At 40.9% G+C, this 25,576-nt stretch overlaps 1 protein-coding gene across 2 annotated transcripts in view; it reads right to left on the bottom strand.

The window, feature by feature from the left end:
* arnt2 (aryl-hydrocarbon receptor nuclear translocator 2) overlaps positions 1-24,889 on the bottom strand; it is a 43,153-nt gene extending 18,264 nt beyond the window's left edge. The window contains exons 1-9 of one of the 2 annotated variants that reach the window (XM_047580272.1): positions 24,501-24,889; positions 18,618-18,729; positions 16,520-16,567; positions 15,472-15,519; positions 13,949-14,162; positions 13,167-13,380; positions 8,359-8,461; positions 4,472-4,537; positions 3,574-3,659 (exon numbers count right to left, since the gene is read on the bottom strand). In XM_047580272.1, coding sequence (XP_047436228.1) covers positions 3,574-3,659; positions 4,472-4,537; positions 8,359-8,461; positions 13,167-13,380; positions 13,949-14,162; positions 15,472-15,519; positions 16,520-16,567; positions 18,618-18,729; positions 24,501-24,531 — 922 coding nt within the window. In that variant the 5' untranslated portion in view covers positions 24,532-24,889. The remainder of the gene's footprint in view (positions 1-3,573; positions 3,660-4,471; positions 4,538-8,358; positions 8,462-13,166; positions 13,381-13,948; positions 14,163-15,471; positions 15,520-16,519; positions 16,568-18,617; positions 18,730-24,500) is intronic. The other variant, XM_047580273.1, reaches the window with a different exon arrangement.
* Between the last annotated feature and the right edge of the window lie 687 nt (positions 24,890-25,576).

Here is a 25,576-nt window from a genome sequence, read left to right as displayed (position 1 = left end):
ATTCAAAAAAATATCCCAAGTTGCTCCACTCTGTCTAGCACAAGTAATTCAGTCCAAGAGAGAGCAGAGGAGCAGACGAAGATACAAAGAGACAAATCAATACCGTCTTGGTGGCAGTTTCCCACTGTTTGTTTTGTGCTAAATCATCTATAAAGTCCCATTAAACCAGACATAGTGTCTCTCAGTCAAAGTGGCCTTACACACTGCTGGCTAGCCTGTCACTGACTCAGACAGGACATTTTTCTTAACAGAATACAAGTTGCATTTTGTATGGGCAGCTGCTGGCCTCGCCTCAGATTTTGAATTAAATAAAGTTTTCAAAAAGTCACATTTCTTATTCTTAAAGTAAAAAGGATAAGAAAGAAAATGAAATATACCGATAAGCAGTTTGAAATCCAAATTCAAGCTCTTCAGAATGGCCGCTAAACTAAAGTTAAAATGGAAAACATTTATTTGTAAGGTCAGTATCCAGCCTGGAAGCCAGACCAACTGTGAGTCCCTCCCACTGGGAACTGATTATGCTCCAGCAAAGATTTGGCAGAGCAATCAAATCATTTGGGCGAGCTTGAATTGATTGATGAAGAGAAGAGCAACAGCGACAAAGTCATAAACGTCATCTGAGCACCGGTGAGCTGAATTTACTTACAACACAATGGGCTGGCAGAGTTACTCTCTTCTCTGTATCGGCTGAAACACGCTCCACAATGAAATCCTAACGGTGTGTTACCTGAATCACTGTGTTAAGAAGTGAACCTGACCACACCAGGTTAGTCAGTATCAACACGTTACTGTAACAGCTGTTACATATTAGATCTATTAGATATTAGAGAAGTGCTTTTGCTAAAAATGATGAATGGATAGGCGTTGGGAATAAATAGTTTTGGTAACTACCTCTAAATTTTAGAACGAGTGCTCGTCTACTGTAATAACATAATCTACATTTCAGTTCAGAAGTACATACTGCACACAGATCTATTTACAGTATTTTCAAATCTGAATGTCTCCTGATGGCTTAAATGTTCCAAACTAATTTTTAATAATCTTCCAAATGCCGACAGAAAATCCTATTTTGAACAATATCTGGACAATCCCAAAGATCCTCCTCCATCCATCGGCCCATGTAAGAGTCTATAAAACGTGTGTGTAACGACACCCAGAATGATCCAGATCAACGCCATTTCAAATACAGAACATCGTGTGACATCCTTAACTAGATAACTAGTTGCAGTATACCCTCGGCTGTGGCTACATTCTTCCACACAAACACAGCTCAACACCATTGAAAAATGTGCAACGTATCAGAGTTCGCAACACGTGTTTCTCTGTTATCCATCTGCAATTTATAAGTGTGTGTGCGTGTCTCGCCTGATGTCCTCGCCTGATGTCCAGAACATTCCAAAGGAGTATTTTTAGCACAAGGAAGTGAACCATGTGTCAGTGATTTCAAAACACATATGGTGTGGATGCGTGTTAGCGTTCTACCTGGAACTATTCCAGCGTGACCTCAAAGTCCTATGAGAGAATTCTTGTCGTTTTTGATCAGTGCTGTTCAGTTTCGTCACCGCACTCTACAACATCGGCCATGTAGACACCTGGAGTGAGACTGAAGGAAGCATTCCAATCCCTGTGTCTCTATAGACACTGCTTAGTATGTGTCTGTGGATGTGTTGGAACATACGTAGGAGGCTCGCATGTTCTCAGATCCACTGAATATTACATTTATACATAGTACATTTAAACTGTTATGTGGTATGACATGAAATCTATGAAATCTTTCTTACATTAACACACAGTATATACTTTTATTCAATAGATTATTTTATAATTATTATTACACCAGGCCTTCTAAAATATAATTTATGTACAAATCGCGTGCAATGTTCAGGTGCCATTTGGAATAAGTAGAGGAGGTAATTTGGTGGGTTATTTACTTTCTTACAAATTCCTTAACCTGCCCCTGGTTAAAAAAACAAAGAAAGCACAAACCCCACACAAACCCTTTTCTTTTTCTTTTTTATAAATTACACAAATGAGAGGAAATAGTTTATTTGTTAGGGACAATTTTCAACAACAGATTAATCCAAATTTGGTGCTCTGGTGACTTTTTTTTCCAACAGCAGGATGTATGATCCAAAGAACTCTACTGTTGAGTCATAATAAACTGCTCATGGCAATGAAGTAAAGCATCACGCAGTGCAACAGTGTGGCCCATTAATGTGTGAAATATTTCTTGAACAGAAGTGGAGCCCTATAGCACATAAAAATCATATATATCTTAAAACTAATATGTATGCAAGCTTCAGTGAGAAGGATGGGTCAGTAAAAAGACAACACTTAGTTTGAGATACATCTTGAGATAACATTTCCAGATGTAGATGACGTAGGGAACACAGTAAATGTGTGACTTGACTAGTGCATCAATAACACATTTGATGATGACTGCAAAATGGTGGACTGGTTTATTTTGCACAATAAAGCAATGTTTAGAGGTAGCATGGATGCAGAAAAACTCAAGCTGGAAGCGGTTCAGTCAGGGAGAAGCTTGGACATATGCTGAGCTGTATGGACTCCTCAGTGAGTGTACACTGACAGATCGAGTAGAGTTGGAGGAACACCTGGAATTCCTGCTACGTTCTCAGTATTAGAGACACTCTGAGCACACAGGCTTGTTGTTACAGCAAACATCCGACTGTCAGATGAGAAATTTAGCAGCCAAAGACAAGTGCAAAAACACTCCAGCTGCCAAGTTCCCACAAAGACAAAGAGATCTAATGTTTGCTTTGCAGTGTATCTGAACACAGGCTGCAGGGTCCAAAGACTCGTCAAAAGAAAACAGACTTTGAAAAAAGTAACTCCAGAACCACACAGGCTGCTGTGGATGTGTGGTTAAGTCCAGAGCTCAACGGAGCCCACAGCTGCTTCAGGTTACACTAGACCACACTTATTCTGGGCAGGAACACATGTAAGACGGCGCTGTTTGGGTTAAGCAGGGACAAACATAGCACAGTACTGAGAAGTGACATATATAGTCCTTTTCTCACACGAGAATCACTGCTGAGTTTTTCTGAAGTTGCTCTTTGGCAAATGTCGCAGACACCAGGAGACTGTCGGGTCCGATGGGTTGTTGCAACTTGTTTAGATGAGGGTGTCGCCTGAGTAAAACATGAAGGAGGCACAACACCAGCAAAGCAAAAAATACACTGCAGAATATTATTTGTTAAATGCAGAGTATTAATTGCTGGTATTTGGTTAACGTCCAAGACTTGTTGTTCCGTGAATCTGAGTTCAGTTTGTTCTCAGCAGCAAATGATTGTATTTTTCCAGTTTTACGACACATAAAAATAATGGAAACGTCATCGACATGTTCACTCATCTTTTCGGATTTTCCAGACAATGACCCGTTCCCCCACAGAATTGTGTGTGGAGAGCTGGCACAAAAGAAGTCAGTTTAATGTCTGGTCCAACTCATTGAGACATTTGTTCTGAGTCAGGTCTCTGTAGGTCCACAGCTGCGGTGCATGGGCGAAAACAAATTATGAATGTGTGTGTGTGTGTGTCTGCGTGTATTCTTACCTGCAGGGGGCCAGGCTTTGATGTAGCCAGTGCAATGCACCACAGAATACTGGGCCTCTCCTTCTTTTGAAGGCCCAAGGCCATTCCTGACCATCAAACACACACACGTACACACAGATAGAGCAGAATGTTAGGTGCAAAGACGTATAAAAGATTCAACCACAATACATTTGTGGAGTACACACCGCTGACTTTATCGCCTTGTGCAAGTAAGCATGTTTTCGCTTAAAGTCCCCTTTACAAACAGCATATTAGGTATGATTTGCAAAGCTGCTATCTCTACTTGCATTTGTCACAGAAAGGTTTATATTCAGAAACATATCCAAGACGCATTTAAAAAAGCAACTGGACTTGTGGAACATGAGAGAAGATGTTTCGCAACTCATCCAAGTAGCTTCTTCAGTTGTAAGGGGTTTAAATAGGGAACAGATTTATATTGTATTCAGAACAAACTCTCAAGTTTGCTCATGTTAAATGTATTATATCTATCTCTATATCTCTATATCTCTATATCTCTCTCTATATCTCTCTCTCTCTCTCTCTCTCTCTCTCTCTCTCTCTCTCTCTCTCTCTCTCTCTCTCTCTCTCTCTCTCTCTCTCTCTCTCTCTCTCTCTCTCTCTCTCTCTCTCTCTTGAAAGGCTGACCTGAGATGACAGCACAAGAGTAAAGAATTGCCCTTTTCCACAGTAACGATAATTCAGTCTCCTTATGTAATTAAACTTGCTGCACTGTGATTATAACTCTGCCCTAAGCCTGTTTGAAATCACTGCAGTTTTACTGACATAGACCTTTATTATGTGTCAATGCATGACTGATGTATAACTGAAGCCTTTTTAGAACATTATTAAAAGTAGCACATACTGTAAACTAACAGAGTTGGTAAGTAACGTTCTGTACCTGTATCTCTTCCTCATGTTAGACAGACGGTTTAGGGAGATGTGATCCAGAGGAGCACTACCGCACCTACACACGAGTACAAGAGAGAAAACAGCAACATTACACCCAGTAGGACATATAAGGTGGTAAGTATCGATTAATGACAGTAGTGTGGTAGACATTGCGCAAATACTCGACAAACAATATCCACCTTATATTAATATAACTTGTCACACAAACCACCCCAAGTTTGACTTCAGCTAGCAATGTAAAACTAATCCAGATTTCTTCAACAGCTGAACTGAATTTTCAACTTTGAAGTTGAAGTTGCCTAAATCACTCACTTGGATTCATGCTCATTTACTGAGGAAAAGTTAAACTCCGCACAGTGTATGAGTGGGACAATAGTTTTCATTGTTAATATTTACCACTTTGAGGTTTAGACAAACAGAAGATTTTCTCCAATGACATAGTGGAGTCATTCTGTGTTTTTCTACCTGCGGCCGGCCATCAGTCAACTAAGACAAAATGCGACTTTTCTTGACATTTCACTCCTCATCCAAGTGGCTTCTGCAGGTCTGCACACTTCATTCATTAAAAAAATAAATAAAATAAAATAAAAAATGGAACTACTTATACTACTTATAATTTATGACAGAGGTAATATTTTAAACTATTTTTTCAACCCTAAATCAACTTCACTGAGTGAAATTATTTGTGTACACGTGCTTGTTAGGACAGTTGAAGCTTGCACCAGCATTTAATCTACTGAAAAATGATCTGCAGAAAAACCACAATTTGCAAAAGTGAAACACATCACAGCCTCCAGATGACTCCTTGATGCAAGTGGAATGTAGACAATGAATGTTTTTCTATGGACGTCTCATGGCTGAACGTTACATAACCCAGCTAGAATCTAATACTGACTTCCCTGAACTGTTAGTCTGCTGATCATGCTGTGCTCCTCTCAGGGATGTTTATGTATGTGCACAGATGGGCTTGCGTTTCAGTTTTTGCTTTGCTTTCAGACTTTCTTAGGAGCATGTTGCTTGAATTATGCAGAGCCTGAATAGCAACAGAAAAGAAATGTCAGTTCAACAGATTCCTAACAACATAAAACAGTGTGGATTTTGTGCATCTCTCAGGCCTTTGTGACGGATCCAGACAAAACAAGGCTAAAGCAGCCCCTGATGATTCTGCATTAACACAACCGCAGTGCCAGAAAAAAAAAAAAACAGCATAAAGGTGTGTTATTTTGTTAAACTGAACACAACCTCTTCAAAGCCCTTGAAACGGCCGATGCTGTTTTGATGTACTTTGCTGCCGGTGAGTAATGAGGGCTGTGTGGCAAACTGTGTCACATCCTCACATGGAACACGAATGAAGGGAGTGAAATGAAACAGATCCAACGGGCAGGAATAAACTATGGAGATGACAAGCCGACTAAGTCTAATTATCTGTGACATAAGGAAACATCAGTCATTTATCCAATATCCTCTAGTGAGTAAAACTATTAATGCTGTAACGTCAGGATAGAAAGTCGTATGGGACGAGGTTCATGTGGTGTGAAATAGGTTATAGGACCACCACGCACCACCAACATCTCATTTTAAAAGAGCATGAGTCAGTACTTTTGCTGTGTGGAATTAAAAAACCCGGTATAAGAATATAGTCACAGCTGCCTAAATGCAAAGTCTGTGTTACAGAACTATATCAATTGTAGCACATGATGTGAACAAAAAGCAGGAACCATTTCAAAAAGAAAAGAAACTCAGCTATTATTACACAGTAACGTGTAAATCTAGAGGCTACACAGCCAAGAGGCACTTTTCAGACAGAGGGAACTTTTTCATAGTTTTAACATCTTTTAGAGAATGCTGTCCTCTTTTTGTGTGGTGGCTGTGGAGGAAGTGAGGATCACTGTTCTAAGCTCTTACTTCAGGGTAGGTACTTCTCAAAGAAAACAGGAAACATCAGTGTTGCCAGTGTACAATAATTGGTTCAAATGTAAGTTTAACTTGACTGGTCAAACATATGGATCAGTGTTTCCTCTACATTCATTGAGGAGTGGCGGGTCGCCATGGGAGCTACTGCCACTTCTTCCTGGAAGGAAAATCCTCAAGGAAACACTGGATGAACAGGCGCCGCCAGGCTAGGACACTTCAGACGTCCTATTAGCAATGACAATGTAAAGAGAAAAGAACCCTTTAAGGTATGCATTTCTCTGGGGAGTGCTGCGGGTTATTACCCTCAGAGTCTTTTTTATGACAATGGAACCTGCGAGAGGGGTGGGATATATAAGGCATGAGGTTAATGTCCTGAAGGCAGGAAAGATGGGCAAGTTTAAGTATCTGTGGAACTTTGACAAAGGGTCAGATTTGACCAGTAAAAAGGAAATAGAGCCACGTGCACCCAACATCCACGTGGGGAGTAAAGGACTGCAGTGTTGTTCTGCTGGCATGACATAATAATAGTCTGGTGAGTTTAATGGATTGTAGTGTATAAAGAAAAAAAAGACAAAACTGTTAGAAATTTGGGGAAATTAATGTACAGGTATGTGAACTATTGACAATTTTTGAATTAGTGTAACAGTAACTAGCAAATGAGGTTCATAACATGGTCCAGTAGAAGCTAAAATTATATTTTTCTTTCATATCCTGGAGAAGATCTCCATGTTCAGCCAACAATATATGTAACAATACACCAAAAGACAATGTGACAATATGTCAGTTTGAAATCTATGTGACGGCCTCTGGTTTACACTCTGTGGTCTCCTTCTTGTCACTTCTTAAGAGGCGACTTGTACCAGACATCACACAGTGATGTGCTGTGCATTTTCCACCTAAGCCTTCAGTGCCCTCCAGCTTTATACATCCAACCAGTTGGTGAACACATGTCATCATATTACGTGTGACATGTAGTCTAAGTCTAAAAGTCTTCACGAAAGTCTAAGATGCAGTTTTTGGCTCAGAAAAAATCAAACGGTTGTAATGCTGCTCGCTGTGAACACGACGGCCTTGAGTCTTTTAGTTCCAAAGTTTACAACAGAACAATACGTCTTCTCTCAAGTGTGTTGGTTTATGTTGGTTACAGCAGTCTCATTCTCCTAACAAATAAATCAACTGAATTAATAAACCAACTTATTTAAAGTAGGTGTTATGAGATGGGGTTAAATCAACCCCCTTTGCCGTTTTATTATATTATATTGATATTACTATTATCATTGTACCATAATCAACCCTATTCTTCAAGCCTAAATCTGACCTCTCCAAGAAGCCTCTGTTCAGAACTCAGACTTACCATGATGCTCCTACACACGGCAGCATATTATGAAATGCTGTGGTAATAATAGCCTCCACATCATAATCCATCACATACTAAACATTTGTAAAGCTTATGTGGAGCTAAGTAGAAACAGCTCGCTGGGACTGGCGGTAGCTGAAATAAAGAAAATTTCCATTTTGAGCTCCACACTGCTACCTGCCTGTCACGCAACCCCACCGTTAATCGCTGTGCACCATTTCAGCTCGTTTGCATGTCCTCTGATTCCCATGTGCTGTTGACTTCATATCACAGGCTCCATGTCTTTTCAGTGTTCTTCGCTGTATCACTTTCATTTCATTGCATCATAATCTAAATATATCACTGACAAAAATATTCATACGATACTGGCGAAACCGTAGAAAGACTAACATTATGATAGTATAATCAGAATTTTGGCAAACCCCACCAGTATCTGGGACTTTTAAGGAATGTTTACAAGGTATGATAACAATTAGACAATCTCAACTTAAAACCTGGGTAAAACCTGTGCGCGCACACACGTGCACACACACACACACACACGCACACACACACACACACACACACACGCACGCACACACACACAGTTACACAGATCCACAAACCTCATGCGGCAGATGAAGGAGCGCCGGGAGCCCATGCACATCCTCATGGAGGACTGCTGTCCTTCCTTCTTCACCGTTCCTGTTTTCAGGTCTAGAATTCGTCCTGTTAACAAAGACACATCAGCTAAAATATAACAGAACAGCACAAGGACACACATAGCACCAACAAAGACAACTGTATAACAAATAATCCATTTCTTACTGCTAAAGTGGTACCAAGTCAAAAGTATAGCGCTCAAGTCACTCACTTCGGTAGAATGCAACCACTTCTTCAGAAACTAAATCTATCTGTTCCATGGCCAACGAGAATTTTTTAATGGAATTAACTGAATTGAATTAAATAAATCACGCCTAATATAAAAAAAGAAGAATCTCCCAGTCTTTTGGTTGTGTCATTAAGCTTTTAGCTGCGCTTATAATGACTCTATGAGACTATATTCATGGCGTACGTCATGGCAATGTGACAGGTTTTTTGTGGATAATAGCAGGTTCCTGTCACTGGAGAGCACAGCCAAATTTTAACTGCCACAAGTAGGGATTCTTACCCCAAGTGTCCTATTTGTTCAATATTAACATAAATGATACGTCCCATCCTACACGTTCACTGACACTGATCAATGAAAGCTACTCCAACTTAAAACAGAGTTCACAGTTTGATCTTAAGGCTGATGTATGGATGTTGTGACTGTAAAAGAAGACTGAGGCTGAGGCTGCCTGCGACTTCCATTCTGTCCAACCTCCTCATTTCGCCAAGGGACCCAGATAAAAATGCTACAGTGAATCCTGAGGGGCTGATACACGGGTTGAGTTAGTGCAGGATGAACAAGTAGAAGAAGGTGAGTCCCAACAGCTTGATTTTGTTACTTTAACCTCGACAATTAGTCTCTATCATCACTGAACTGATCGTTTCCAGCTGGAAAAGGAATTCTTTGCATCTGGTGAATATGAGCCTGAATGGAACTTCACACGCGAACACACAACTGTACTGATGCACAGAGAGGAGAGAGCCCCATGATAAACATGAACCAGACCTGATTACATCAGCAACAATTTGTCCAACACTTGCTGTACCTGTTCTGCTCTTTGTCACTGAAGGAACAGGACTATGCAGGTAGGTAGGTATTTGTCCAAATAACAGATACTATATATATAACTGATGTAACTTACATAGTCTGCACATCCAAAATCAATTAATTAAATAACAAGTATAACAGCAAACTATTATAATAAGGAATATATTAGTTAAACATTATTTATTATTTATTAAGTACAGTACCTCTACCTCTTCTCTTCCACAAAAACACAATCTGTACAGCATTCACACAACATATATTACAAGTTCAAGTAAATCCAGACCAGTCTCTCTATAACAACTAGAGCAGGTGACCACGCATAAGAGCCACATACTATACTATGCATCTCTTCCTGATCTAACCTAACACATATTTAACAGTGAAGCCCTGCACCATGGACAAGCAACAAAACAGACATTTGCTGAGAAGAACGTACTACGACTGTTAGATGAAGCACACGGTTGTTTATAACAAGCTGTCTGCACAAGACATGCATGCTTCAGTGCAGTTCTGCTGACTTTGTGCCACATTCCCTGCAAACAACAAGAAACCGAACCAGCCTCCAACTCATTCTAGTACCAGCGACAATTTGAATCAACACCAGTCTATCCATTCATCCTTCTATTTGTCGTTTGCCTGGTTGACACCATGCTGTGCATCTGTTTTCTGAAAAAGAACATGGATGTTTTTACAGCCCTGACTTCCCTCTGGTATTTACTACTTTTGGAAACATTTTATGCTACCATCAGTCATTGCACACATCACTGACCTCAGAATGAGGGAAGGATGTGAAGGAGGTGGCAGTCAGCAACTTCAATGCCGTGTGCCACTCAGCGCTTCAAACACACTGGTGCACAACATGCCCCGACAGGGGAAAGGCTATTTGTGATTGTGATCTTCTCTATAGTTCTACATCTGTCCAGAGTTCAAACACAACCCCACTAACAAAAACTAAAAGTGAATAAGATGTTGTGTCTCATTTGTTTAATTCATTAAATAACATATTTAATGCTCTCTGCATTTGTGCTGGAACCATTTTCTGTTGAACACTAACCGGATGCAGAGGTGGAGTGTGTCCAGCTTTCAATAACATGCATCTCATAAGCCACTCCACAGGCAGACTGTATTGGAACTACTGAGTGTTAAGATAAACAAGAAATTGTTTCCATGTGCAAAAAGTGCTTAGCATGTAAAAGCATCCAAAAACAGTAGGTTATAAAATGGTAAAGTGATCCCAAAAGACACGTTAGACAGAAACTACCGGTGGTGCAGAATATACTAATAATTATAACTAATAATACTAATACTTGTTCTACTTCAGGCTGACTGACATTGCTCAGTCTTTCCACATCAGTGAACTTGAAAAGCATGTGGTCACACATTGGCACACAACAAAGTTCAAACACTGATGAGTACCGTAGAAGGAGAGGAGTCTGCAAAACATGCTGCGTTAAGTTCCAGTCAATGAAACTCAACCCAGTGACTTCAAAGGCTCTGTCCATGTCTGTGTGTGTGTCCATGTGTGTGTGTGTGTGTGTGTGTCCATGTCTGTGTGTGTGTCCATGTCTGTGTGTGTGTCCATGTGTGTGTGTGTGTGTGTGTGTCCATGTCTGTGTGTGTGTCCATGTCTGTGTGTGTGTCCATGTCTGCGTGTGTGTCCATGTGTGTGTGTGTGTGTGTGTCCATGTCTGTGTGCGTGTGTGTGTCCATGTCTGTGTGTGTGTCCATGTCTGCGTGTGTGTCCATGTGTGTGTGTGTGTGTGTGTCCATGTCTGTGTGCGTGTGTGTGTCCATGTCTGTGTGCGTGTGTGTGTCCATGTCTGTGTGTGTGTCCATGTCTGTGTGTGTGTGTGTGTGTCCATGTCTGTGTGTGTGTCCGTGTCTGTGTGTGTGTGTGTCCATGTCTGTGTGCGTGTGTGTGTCCATGTCTGTGTGCGTGTGTGTGTCCATGTCTGTGTGTGTGTCCATGTCTGTGTGTGTGTGTCCATGTCTGTGTGTGTGTCCGTGTCTGTGTGTGTGTGTGTCCATGTCTGCGTGTGTGTCCATGTGTGTGTGTGTGTGTGTGTCCATGTCTGTGTGCGTGTGTGTGTCCATGTCTGTGTGCGTGTGTGTGTCCATGTCTGTGTGTGTGTCCATGTCTGTGTGTGTGTGTGTGTCCATGTCTGTGTGTGTGTCCGTGTCTGTGTGTGTGTGTGTCCATGTCTGTGTGCGTGTGTGTGTCCATGTCTGTGTGCGTGTGTGTGTCCATGTCTGTGTGTGTGTCCATGTCTGTGTGTGTGTGTCCATGTCTGTGTGTGTGTCCGTGTCTGTGTGTGTGTGTGTCCATGTCTGTGTGTGTGTGTGTGTGTGTGTGTGTGTGTGTGTCCATGTCCATATTTCCTCCTGTCACAGCTCTACACAGAAATGACTGTGTTATGTGGGTTACATGGCACTGCCAGGTACTTAGTGTTCAAAGATCCTCTGGGGTCAAACTGACAGACTAACAGACACAAATAGGAACTTAGAGACTTCACAGAGACACTGAGGAGCCTCCAGACTAAAAATCAAGAGAAAGACATTTAACAGGACAATGATGCCCTCTAGTGAGCACTATGAGAGAGACATTGTCATTTCATTTATTTATTAATTTTATTCCTCTCACCCTCAGAAGCTCACAACAAAATACGTCTTATAAAACTAGAATTATCAAGTAACACAAGGTAAAGAGGAGAAGATCAAACTAAGGTGAACTACCCTGATAGAAAGAAGGCTCAGGTCGCTGTGTAATGTCTGGCTAGACTTGCTGTTGCCTTAACCCGAGTTTACATTAGTTCCAGCTTACGTTATTTCATGAAATGTGAAGAGAATGAATTAGATTGACATAAAAACAAAATGAAGTTGGTGTTTTTTTTTTACGTGGTGTCTCTAGGAAAGAAAGAACTTGACAGTGGACCTGCAGTTCAGAACCTCTCTGTGCAAAACTGTATGAAAGTCCACACAAGGCAAAGTGATCAGGCTTAACATTATGACCACTGAAAGGAGAGCTGAATATCACTGACCATCTTGTGACAGTCACAACAGCCATAAGGTGGTCAAGGAAGGTGGTCATAATGTTATGTCTGATTGGTGTATACTGTATGTATCACACTACAACTACCTGAATCACGTGGGACAAAAAGGCCTGATTTGGGCTGGACAGCACCCATTAGGACAGGGTCTTGGGTTGTTTAGTGCTGTCCCTTCTGTCTGTCCTTATCTAACCTGCCCTCCAGACAGACGTCTTGCACCATTATTTTCATAACTAAATGAATCAATCGAATAACGAATAACAATGGTTTTCTCGAAGCTTTTTTTGTTTTGCTTTATACCCATCCAACTGAAATGAGTGAGAATACACAGTTGATTATGCACCATTTATAGCAATATTTTTCACAGTGCAGGTTATTTAAGTTAGTCGTCTGTGATGACCAGGCTTTACCAAACGCAGGGTGGAAAAAGTAAACTACACTTTGATGTTAGAAATACAAATGGTTGCTTCAGTGATGTAAATTCTTTGGGTTCATCTAAATGGTAATGCCCATCTGCTCCTTCAATACACACCTAGCATTAAAATGTGTCTCATATTCAGTCTGCATCTGGATATTTTACTTGATTTCATCTACACCTGGTAATAACATCCTTTGGTTCCTTTTCAAACGAACAAAAGGATAAAATGTTCAGTTGATTGAGAGTTATCAACAACAATGCTTTCCATACCTGTCATAGAGTTTTCTGAAGTGCTGAGCTGTTCCCTCAGCTTGTCTACATCGTCGGGGTGGACCTGCTCATACAGAGTGCTGCCAAACCACTCTGACTGGGGATGGTTAAGCACCGGCGTCACAGAGTCCGACACATAGATGACCCGGCCCGTCTCAGCAGCAACCACAAACAGGAAGCCGTCCGCTGCCTCCAGGATCAGGTGTTTCAGCTCCTATAGGAAGAAAAAGGGTATGTGTCTATGTAATATACAGCATGTAAATGAAATACACTGTGATAAAGTGTAGAGATGGCTTGTTCAGTAGCTGCATGCTATAATGCATCCGACATAATTACAAGTCTGAACATGCAGCACTGTACCACATATGTTCCCTAATAAGTACCTTAACGAAAGACAACAGGCTTGTTAAAGGTCAAACCAAGCAGCGTAAAATGTGTAAGTTGCACACTGCTATGATTTCAGCCGTCAATGTACCATATGTAAGGCTATGATTCGTCTCTCGCTGTGTCACAAGCACTCTTTAGATTCCTGGTAAGTATTCTCCAGGTTTCCAAATGCCCAAATTGTTCCCACTCTTCTCAATATACGTAGTAAAAAGCAGTGCAGAGGTTGGATTACACTGGTCATAGATTACTGTTCTGCAATAAAAAATGTCAATCAAGCGCAAAACTGAATCCAGATCACCAATAGATTATCGTGGTGCTTTTGCTATGACGTACTAGTGTAATAACTGTACACAAGAAAAAGAAGCATCACCTCATGTCCTTTCTGATGACAGTACCTGTTCGGTGAGAAAGGAAGGCTTATAGGCCCCATCAGTAGATGTGTTGCCAGTCCCCCTCATAGATTTCATATGGGACACAGCCATACGCAGGATGGTCAGCTTGTCGGGTTTCCGGGCCAGAGCACTGCAGGTAGGGACCATGTCTGACAGCTCGGTGATGTACTGGGTCATTTTGTTGCGCCGGCGTCGCTCAATCTCACTGTGGTTCTCTCTAAAACAGAAAGAATATAGTTAGACGCTTGGAGGACACAGACGAACCCCTAGCCAGCCTTGGTTGAACAAACGATTCTACCGCTTTGATGTATCTGACCATGATTTTTTTTTCCTCAATCCTTATTTAAAATACCTATCATTTGTAATTCTAGCAAAACGATTTCCACATTCCATTTTATTGGATTGTATAATCTGAATAACCTTGTCTGCTGTAGTTTGGAAATTTGGATTACGTCTAGGGAAAACTTAGCTTATACCAGTGCAGATCAGTCAGGCCTTTGTTTGAGACATTTTAGTACTAAAAGCACAGTACAAGATTGCTGAGACTTAGTCCCCTGTACCCAGATCGACTAGTAAACACACTGACACCTTTCAATGAGTTCTATAGATACCAGTACATATTGTCCCATAAAATAATATTTTGAGCACTTCTGTGCCAAAAAACAGCAAAACAGAATCCTGAAATGTAATTTGCACAGGGAAAAAGATACAAAGGAAACTCTTGTACTTGTGTTAGCAGCTCCACCAAGCAGAATGCAGCAGGTTTGACTGCAGGTTTCATAGACTGACAGACAGAAGAAACATGATACTACATTTTCTTGCATGTTAGTTGATAGCACTATGCTGGATAATATCTAAATAAATAAATCAATGAATAAAATAAAATTACAATTAGTAAAAATAAAAAAAAAAATCAGTAGTTTGAGATCCAAAGAAAGTTTTTATTTGCATAAAAGAATAATGCAGATGAAAGGAAGATACAAGATATGTTATTATTACAGGCACTGACTTTATATCTTAGGTTAAAGTTTATCATTGTGACTTAGGATCAGGACAAGCATGTGTCCTACATTAAAACAAAGGTCTAAACTGTCCATTTGTTGTTGGGATTCTGTCTTGTGGTTAGTTCCAGGAGGAAGTAGCCAAAATATCACCACACCAACATCATCTTTGCTTCCTCGTTTATTTAATGCAGTGCTCAGGGCAGTTGAGCTGTAGTCTTCTGTGCTAAGAACATACTTCCTCTCTCTATGTGACATCTGGTACCAAGCGGCTTCTGGTAAATTTATCAAATTGTCTGTCTGAAAGACAGACTTTACAAAAATTGTAGAAAAAACTAATTGCCCATCATATGTTAGTAAGCAAGCAACTAACCAGCCTGACTATCTATCACCTGTGCCTATATTCACCTAATACATCCACTGCATCCACTGTTGCAATTGCTTTGTTCAAATCTGAACATTTTACAGGCTGTTGATCCCTGAGTCAATGGAAAATCCTCTGAGACCCCAGCTAGCTAGGCCTACCTGGCATATCTCTCCTTATCCCCACCAGGAATCTGATCATCATCATACCTGCAAAAAGAGAGGACACGGCATGTAACACAGTGTACGTCCATACAGATGAAAGTCATCATGCAGAAGCTTCACTATCTCTATTCCTCACATGCACAGGTTATCACATAAAAATGCATGACTGTAGGTGAGTCAAAGTTTGATGGTGAACATCACAGACATAACAGGTGGTGTAAATGGTGCAACTATTCTGTTTTTCTCCACGTGGAGACAATCTACAAAACTTTTTTCTAGGTTATTCTGGCTCATTTACTGCTTATTTTCAGGGTTGTGGCTTCTTCCAAATTGTCTAGACTAACTCCCAAACTTACTGCTGACATGTAGGCAGAAAGGTGACATCACTGGAATTGAAGTGAGTAAGGCGGCAACACGGGGAGGTCAGAAAGTGAATCAATATATCAACCAACACTCAAGGTGTCCTTTCACAGTACAGAGATGAAGCTTGTCACTGGCCACATGACTCATACATGCAATGCTACAGTCCATTAGTGAGGGTGCAGTTCCTTGTGTGGTCAGCAGAGAGCAGCGTCTCCTCCCCACTGTCACTCAACTTAGCAGATACAAATCCACTGCTGTGCTGTCAGCTCAGCTCAGAGCTAAAGGACTCACTGTACATCCTACAGATTTACACGCTATATAATATTAGAAGATAGAGAGGGGAAAACAAGTTGAGATAAATCAAATGTGACAGGACATTTGAGATGCAGTGACAGGGGAAGACGTGAGTCCCTCTTAAAAATAATATAGGAATGGAATAGAAAACAGTATATTCAATGGAGGGGAAACAAAACTCAGGTCATGAGGTGTGTTGGTAGGTAATAGGGTATCTGCAGGGTTCAAACTTCAAAATTCCAAATAAGAAAAAAAATACAACCACAATGTTAATGTTTATATTTCAATGTGTTGTACCTGCTGATACCCTGAAACAATAAGCGTGTGATCGTCGAAGCCATAAAACACTTTGGACGGAGTTGATGCTGTTTGCTTTCGACAGTCTCACCTTGAAAATTTGCTGGGTCCTTCTCCATCTTCATCATCAAAGTCCATTCTAAAAAACGACAACAGGAAAGGAGTTTATATGTGAGGAAACTGAGAGCTGGCAACACTTTACCATTACTGAATGTAATTTCTAACGTGTAAATCTACAGCAACAACTCGAAGCAGTGGTCGACAGTTGTTCTTCATATGGTTCTGCTGCCATGACAGTACTAATTCACAAAGGTGTCTGCTGACAACTGAACTAATAAATCAAGATGGCTCCTCATTACGGACCTAATGCTTTCACCTCATCACAGACACAACTGATAAGCCTCTGTATTACTTGACCACTGGGTCAAAATAACAAAAAGTCTAGAAACTAGAAATAAAAAGCCATGCATCTTGGACACAAACAATTTAAATGCGACAACAAAATTGCGAGGACACTAGACAGAAATCTGCCTAAGAGGGAAGTGGAGCATCACTGGATGTGCAAAATAATCAAAGTCAGTCAACATTGTAGAGACAGCTTTACTGCATTTTGCATAATGGTTTATCTGAAGGAAGGCCACCAAAGAAAACAGAGTAATGCCACAAATCGGGGAAGCAGAGTGAGGCACACCCTCACACTGCACACAGCGTAGCGGCTGCTTCTAAATGCAAAACTTCCCCAGAACCCAACTAAATATTTCTTCGTCTATCAGTGCTAACTTGGAACGCTCCCATCGTGTAGACAGAGAGCTATCAAATGGAAATGGAGTGTTTAAGAGAAAACACCAAGCTGGATTTCTTTTAAGGAGGTACTTGTTGATGGAAAAACTCACTGACTGGCTACTATGACTCATCCTCAATCTTTTGTTTTTTAGATCAAAAAGTTTTCCTCAACCACATTTTACACATCTCCAGTTGAAACAAATGATGAACAAACACTGACTCCAACTTTCATGGATGCCACTGGGATAAACATGCTTTTTTTTCTCTGTGAACACAAAGCAGATGTGACTTAAATGTTCTAACTTTCGAACTTTATTTGTCCATCTAAAGGGTTTTCGGTTGTTGCAGTCGAAAATCTTTTAAAGCAGGTTCATGTGTCGGTATGAGAAGGCAACAAAGAACGACAACTGCTGTTCTTCAGGTGTTAATCTCAGGACCCTGTTAAAACCTGGCTAAGACACATGAACATACACACAGAAATAAAATAATGGCACAGTCAAGAAGAAGAGTGCTTGTTCTTCTCCATGTGTATTATTTATTCGTGTTGATGTAGGCCTGTTGCCTGTGCAGAGCTTAAATGCATTCCCTGCTGACCATGAGGATTTGATTCACACGGTACACAACTCATCTACACACATAAACACACAAATCCAAGTGTAACACGGTCTGTCCCTTTTCCACCTCATTCCCCTGCATGACAAATGTGCTTCTATTTATAACAGATTTTCAGATCCCTTTTCTATCCAAGTGAAAAACCAAAACAACTGGGTCACGCAACTATTTTTCCTTTCTTTTTCATTGAGTAGATGAGATGACAGTATATGAAGAGGGCAATAATTTCAATAATTTTAATGTCAATAATTTTATTCATCAGAAAAGACTGGCAGCCACTAGATTGAACAAATATATTAGAAAACCATATGTTGCGCAAGTAATAATTTTGTCATTCATTCATTAAAAAAGAAGAAAACATCACATATGTCTAATGTGTTTTTCATGTAAACTGATCATTAAATGTAATTGGCGATTACACATGACGAGAGTAAAGCAGCAGTACTGGTTGGCCATGATGGACAACACACTGCATCTTTAAGTTGGCCACGGATCTGTAAAGTGTAGATCTAAATTAGATTTAAATACAACTAGATGACAGTGCTGTCAGTGTGCCTCCTTTAGGTCCATGCTCATTATCTGTTTAGTTGTGAATGAGATCAAGTGTACGGTATTCTCTAGTTGCTTTGCGACATCACGGGGATGTACAGTAAACTGACATGCTGTAATAATGATCTAAAAGCTACTATTTAAAATCATACTGCTGTATTGCTTCATGTGACCAGTAACCCAAACTTGTATCAGCCCTGGGGGACAATAGGATTTGACACCAAGTCAGCAGTGAAGATACTCACCCTCCTGATCTCCTCTTGCCTCCACGGCCTGGCACAGTTCCTCCCATCCTCACCTGGCCGGACCCAACTGCTCCTGGCATCGCAACTGTCCCTGGCAACTCACTTCCCATTTCTGGAAAATACAACCGCAACAGCAAAGCAGTTGAGCGTGAGCACCAGTATCAATCACGCAAGGCACACAGGGCTGCCAGTGAACAGTGTATGTAGCAATAAGAGTTTTAACTGGACTGGCTTTCCGTCCAAGTAGAAATATCCGTCAGTCTAAAAGTCCGTCTGGGGCGCACATGGAAGTTCAAAGAAAGGTTTCAGGCACAAGAGCGCATTTCTCTGGTAAGCGTAACAGTGTTATTATACAGACATGTGTGCATGTGTAAAAGGAACCACTTTCTACACCAACATGCATACAAACAGAAATGTGTACGGTCACTGGTAAATGTGCTGCAAAATACAATCAAAAAAGTGAGTGTAAGTTGTCTCTGGAAGGCCTCTTAATTGAACGTCCGTTTGCATGCGCTTACTTTCCGGACACTCCCGTCACGTCCTGCCACAGATTTGCAAATGTATCTGCAGCTCTGGGCTTTATTTTTTTCCCTTCACTAAGTCTCACAGGCACAGACTGCCAGGCAGCATATGGCTCAGCTCCCAATGTGCCTTAGTACCTATGCCACCTAAGCACCAGCAGGCGGCGGAAGCACCAAGTGATTCTCCTCATGGCAGTGATGGTCCATAATAGTTGTGGTTGCGGTTGTTGTTGCTGCAGCGAGGCAGACTACCGAGAGTGGAGCACTTGTTGTGAGCTCGAGAAAATACATGAGTGCACGCATACAGCTTCAAAACTAACATAATCTATTTGTGTCTATCTATTTGTGTAAATCAGTCAATCAACACACACTTGTATATTATATACCAACTCAACTATAATCTATACTGTCCAGCAACCTGGATACCCAGTACTCCATGTTTTGGAAATCCATCCATATTTTTCTGTGCACAGTTTCTTAATAAGTCTGTATATTTATTGACATTAATGATGTCAGTAAATACACTGGCTGTTGTGTTCAACAGCCCTGGGCAGTGTGTCATTATAGGATTATAGTGCATGCCAATTCAGCTTCAATCTTTGCCTCATATTTACCTCTCTTAATCTCCCACTGCATTATTTTTCTCGGGGCTTATCCACTAGCCCTTTGTGTTTGCCTTACTGTTTGCCCCTCCATCATTCCGCTCCATTCACTCACTCAGTCATTCAGCCAGATGCAATGGATAGGCCAAACAAACCCTCAGGTATGCCCCAGTGCACCAAATAACATAGTTAATATTTGATACAGTGTGCATTCCCCTCCTACGTCTTTGCTTCCAGAGAAACACGCGCACACACACACAGTTGATCTGAAGGGACTTTTAAGGAGCAGGCTTTCATCAGTCATTCATGAAGTGGGTATGAGTAATATCCAGCTCCAAACTAGCGTAATCTGGAGGAGAGGCAGCTGTACCTGACAATCTGTGTGGCCTTTCCATTTGGAAACCAAGAGCCTACAAAACTAATTTTTCTCTTCACAGCCTCAACAGGCATCCTGTTGTACAAACAAGAGTGCATGCGACTACTGAAGTGGTACCTGGCTCTAGCGTTTTAAAAGATTTCCCCTATAGACCCAGGAACAACACTGAAGCTAAACCCAACTCTATGCGACATCTGTGAGGCTGTGTCATTAACTAGACAGTGACAAAACAATTAAAGGTTCATGGCACAGTTGACAACAGTGACGTCTTGGCTTAAGAATTTAAACAAGTACAACCTTTGGTGAAGCTGGCTACACACCAGATATGAACCAAAACAAACTGCAGTAAATGGTAAATGTAACAGGTTGTACAGTCAGCTTGTCCTGAGGCTTGAGAATAAATGCTCCTAGCTGCTCTGACTATGACAGTGATAGAGGAACCTTAGATCCTCATGGACAGTGGGCTGGCTACACAAAGTTTTGTATGTGCAGTAATGAAAAGGCATTTGTGACAAAATAATACATCTAAAAGTATATCTGCTTTTCTCACAATTTAAATCAAAATGCTTCCATGGGGTAAAAATGTATTGGATAATTAGTTAATATAGACGTTATTACTGTATTCTATACAGTACTGTGACATTCAAATTTAATTTACATCGCGCAAAACTACATCAATGCACAGAAAAAGGTGGGGTTCGAGTTACTGTAGATGCATTGTTTTTCAATTTCATTTTATTTATATGTACATATGATAAAATAATCCATCATTCATCCCACAGTGGGGGAATAATAATCCAAACTGTCATGAGAACCCAGAGCAGGTCTGTCTAAAGTCAGCGCTTTCTGCATGTCCTTTATCTCAAAGTAAAGCTGAATGGTCTCTCTCTTTTTCTTCTTTTTCTTCTCAGCAGACTAGAGCATAGTTTACAGAATCGATGCCTCCCACTGGTGTAGTTGTGTCATTGTCACTTCAAATCTGTGACGGCCCCACCACTGAACACAGGTGTAAATTCACACACCAGTGTCCTTTCTATGCCGTTGGTATTGTGAACCCCTTTCCCAAGTATTATTTTATACCTAAGTTTTTTTGTTTTATTCGTGCCTTCAGCTAGTTCAGTGCCCCTCCACTTCCAGGTGTGCAGGGTGCAGGGACACCTGTGGTAGTCAACACAAATACAAATGGAAAAGACCTCTCAAGAGCCTGTCTCTGGTTTCTCCATTGTGGATTATAGTAGAAATGAGGCTGTGCAACATGGGGTGAATCCATGAAAACACAATTCTTTGTAGTTACATGTTAATATACACTAATGAAACTGTCACTATGAATACAAATAGAGCCTCCTGTAAATAGAGCCTCATAAATATCACACACTAGTCCTCAAATTGTTTGCTATTCTAAAATACTACTAGTAGTCGCTTCAATTACCACACTCTCCCCGCATAAACAAAGTATCGTATCATATAGACCATGTATCATCTGACAGACATCAGCTAAAAAAAAAAACTCGGGGTCGAAGGCATTGTTGAGCCTTTTGTGAGACCAGGGGGAACTTCCTCCTTTTCAATTGCTGATCTCAATCAATGCTATTCTCACTTGTCACTGCCATGCGTCATTTCTATTCTCCATGTGACTTTTACCCAACCGCAAAGTCTATTGAAAAAGACTCACGGGAGATTTCCCTTTGACAAGGACAATAAATACAGATATGAATCATACTTAATTCCTTTTTAAGTTTAAACATTTGCAGAAAGATACATGGCAAATGTATTTTTATAGTTCTTTTCTACTTATTGATACTTTAAGTGCTTGACAGTCACAATGACGCAGCGACCGATTCACTCACGGACATTCATTCATACAAACACTCAGTGTCTGGCTCAAGGACACCGCTTCATGGAAGACCTCCTCTACCTACGAGCCCAAACCACCCAGAAGTATATTTTTAGAACGATGTCTATCTTTTTTATGTGATTATTCATTCATTTCTTTGTGCTGGAGAAGATATTGGTTGAGTTCCACTTGAAAACAAATGAACTAAAATGTAATACCCAGCAAGTAGTTTCAGGTTTGACACTTGAACTGATCAGTGGATTGAGATACAAAAGGACTGGGTGGAGTTTTCTTAGATGGGTACCGTGGTCAGAATGTACACGGTGCATTTGACAACGCTCTCAGTATTTGAATGTTGATTCAAGTCAAGGTATCTCTTACTACTGAAAGGTCTGACATGAAGTGTAAAAATGTTTAATGTCTTCTTTTATCTGACCCATCGAGTCAAAACCCTCCTAACAGATAGTGTGAATCAATGGCATTTTGGTTTACAAATGACTTGAATAATGAATGAATGTCAATCAATATTAGTATGCTTGTGTAATAATTTCCTGTTAATGGAAAAATCATTTCAGCACTAAGCAAAGCTACAGACTGTAATCTGATCCAACAATTGCACAGGCATTTTCTGCTACTTTTAGTCATTTTTGTGGCACTGAAATGATCTTTGTCCTCTCTAAACATGCAACGCTCTTTGGATTATTTCACTTGTCATTTTTCACACGCTCTTACACCAATTGGATCTGGCTGGCTGCCAGCTGGAGATAATCTTGTAGTGACACAGCATTCATCCCAGAGTATCTGGTCTAAGACCAATGGACCTGGCTGTGCTACCATGCCTCAGCAACCTGTAAACCTGATCATGGATCAGCCAGCTAATTGTGTCCCCTTCTGGCTTTAGCAGCAACAGTAGCGGCATTAACTCGGTGTCATCACCGGACAGAGGAGCTGCACGTAGCGGCCACTGAACACTTGGACCAAACATGTGAATGAGGGTCACTAGATTACAAGGATTACATGGAGAGATCGGTGATGCTCCCATAAAAGATCCGAGATTAGTTCCTTTGAGTAAGAGAACTGGGAAGGATTTAGATTTGTCTCCTCACATGCTCTTCTACTACCTGACAGTTTTCTATCCATTCATTGTTCATTCTTACAACACCTCATTTCAACACTCTGTATGCGGCTGAGGCATTAATAAGCAGCCGATACGTTATTTATATTCCCTTTCCATTTACATCACCAATGAATTGACACAGAGGTAGAATATGGTTGACCTGTTTTGATGTGGAGATTTCAGAAGCTTGGTGTCTCTATCCTCTGCAGAAGCATCATTTTAATGCCACAGTACATTTTGTGCAGTCACCTTTGCTGTAATTAATGGAATTCTTAGCTGTGGCTGTGACTCGGGCCATGTTCAAACGATATACTGCATAATTATCAAGCTCCTAGGAAATAAATAATATTCATTAGCCCGCAGACTGACATATTTGTTAAACTACATTATTAATGTAAATCCACCTAAGCAAACGCACACTCATAACCACTGGGGTGACTCAAGCCAGGCTCCATTTAAACATTTAGCATTTTACACTTTTTTCCATAAGAATAAAAAGGTACATAGCACGTCGGGGCTCACAGACATTATGTTACGTGGTAGTGTTTAATTCAAGTAAATCGGCCATACAGACAAACGTATGACAAACGCATTTCGAGTTGATCTTAACTTTTAGAGATGATTCCAGTAATTTCTAACTGCGCTCCAAGAGACAGAACTGGCTCGAAAGCAGAGACGTGGTTTGGAAAAGTTTATTTCATTTCAGTTTGAGTCACCTAGTCTTACAGAGGCCAAATTTAAAAGAAGCTACGGATCGTTAAGTGTTTTGTTCTCCGGTACATAAAATAATAAATAATAAATAAATAAATAGGAAACACCGTACTGCACTGACAGATTTTCGTCGGTTTGGTATTTCGCTCAGTCCATAAGAGCCGGGGCACCCGCCGGGGCAAACATATCTAAAACCTCTCTCAGTGTAACACAGAATCAACAGGCAAGGGGCAGAGAAACAGAAACAGAATTCACACTGTCAAACCGCTTCCCTTTTCTCACTGTTAAAACTGATAAAGCGTCTCCGCCGCTACACATTCCCTGTGAAGGCCAGTGATGTAGGGCAGCAATATGCAAAGTAACCTTTTGTATCGCCGCCCGAGGAGAGCTAAAATAGGCCAGCTTCACCGAGGCGAGCAGCCCGGCCAAAATACGACAACAAAACGGCACAAAAGCAAATAGGCACCCAACATCCCATTCCTTTCGACATTCGGACGAATAAGTTGACCGCAAAACTGCGAAGAATAGCAGCGGCGTGAATGTCAGCTCGGTGGGGGAAGGGGATGGATGCTGGAGCCAGGCTTCGGCGGCCTGTCGCCGCTACAGCCCTCTCCGGAAACCGGACCCAACAAAACCCCATATTCGTTTTCTATTATTATCCGAAACCGCGTTCGTAAGCGGTGCGTTTCGTTTCCGCCGATAGACTCCGGTCGTGGACTTACCGGACGGGTTGACCGCAGCGGGGGTTGCCATGTTTCCTCGGCGGAGAAAAAATAACAAAACGGCGGCGATGGAGATGACGCACAATACGGCTGGAGAGCCCCCGGGAGAGACCGTACACACTCCGCGGGATTGACACGCGAGGCTCGGGCCAGCCTCCGACCTCACATCCGTAGACGCGGAGGAAATAAGCGGCGGATTCAAGAGACGAAAACAAAAGCTCGCTTCTGTGCGGCGTATATATACATTTATACATATACTACATATATGTATTGAAGATTTAATGAAAAACAATCCCAAAGACCAGACATAAAAATGCAAGATGTCTGAATGGTAACACCGCGAGATTTTAGGCTTGCTTGAATAAATTAGTGTTATAGAGTGCGCCTGGTTAGGTGATCAGCGTGATGTGTTAAGTGCTTTGAATGCAAGTCTGCAGAGTGTGTTATACGCGTATAAGGTTGCCTGATGATATATATATATATATATATATATATATATATATATATATATATATTACCACTCTTCCTTCTGCGTCGTCTTCATGCTGCCCTTTTTTTTCTTCGTTTATTCTCTCCGCCATCAGGCTGTTAAACCTGGTAGTTTAATGGTAGTTTGTGGAATAAATAATGCACTCCATACTGTTGTATTTTGTGTGAACTTTTCTATGTTATTTGTTGCTTTATTATGTATTTATTTATTTATCTATCTATTGATTATCGACTTATATTGTCCACTTATCTATCATTCATCACTAATGTACCTGTGAGAATCTGTGCCTTATACTGACCGTCTTCGGTATGGACCTGTTTTGTTTGTTTCCTTTATTATTATTATTAAATCTGGGTAACTGCTGCTAAACTGAATTGCCCCTTGAGGATGAATAAAGTTCTCTGATTCTCATTCTGGCTGGGGAGCAGCTGCTTGATAGGGAACACAGCTCTAAACAGTCTCAATTCACCTTTAAGGAAGGTTTTTAAGATAAAAACACAAGTATATGAAAAACAATCAAATGCTACTAAGTTTCATGTGGTAGTTCATGATTTTTTAAGTGTCTCGTTTGAGGGAATGTTTAAAC

The sequence above is a fragment of the Mugil cephalus genome, chromosome 3 (genome assembly GCF_022458985.1).
Source record: "Mugil cephalus isolate CIBA_MC_2020 chromosome 3, CIBA_Mcephalus_1.1, whole genome shotgun sequence".
Taxonomy (NCBI): Eukaryota; Metazoa; Chordata; class Actinopteri; order Mugiliformes; family Mugilidae; genus Mugil; species Mugil cephalus.
This window is presented reverse-complemented; position numbering and strand designations above follow the sequence as displayed.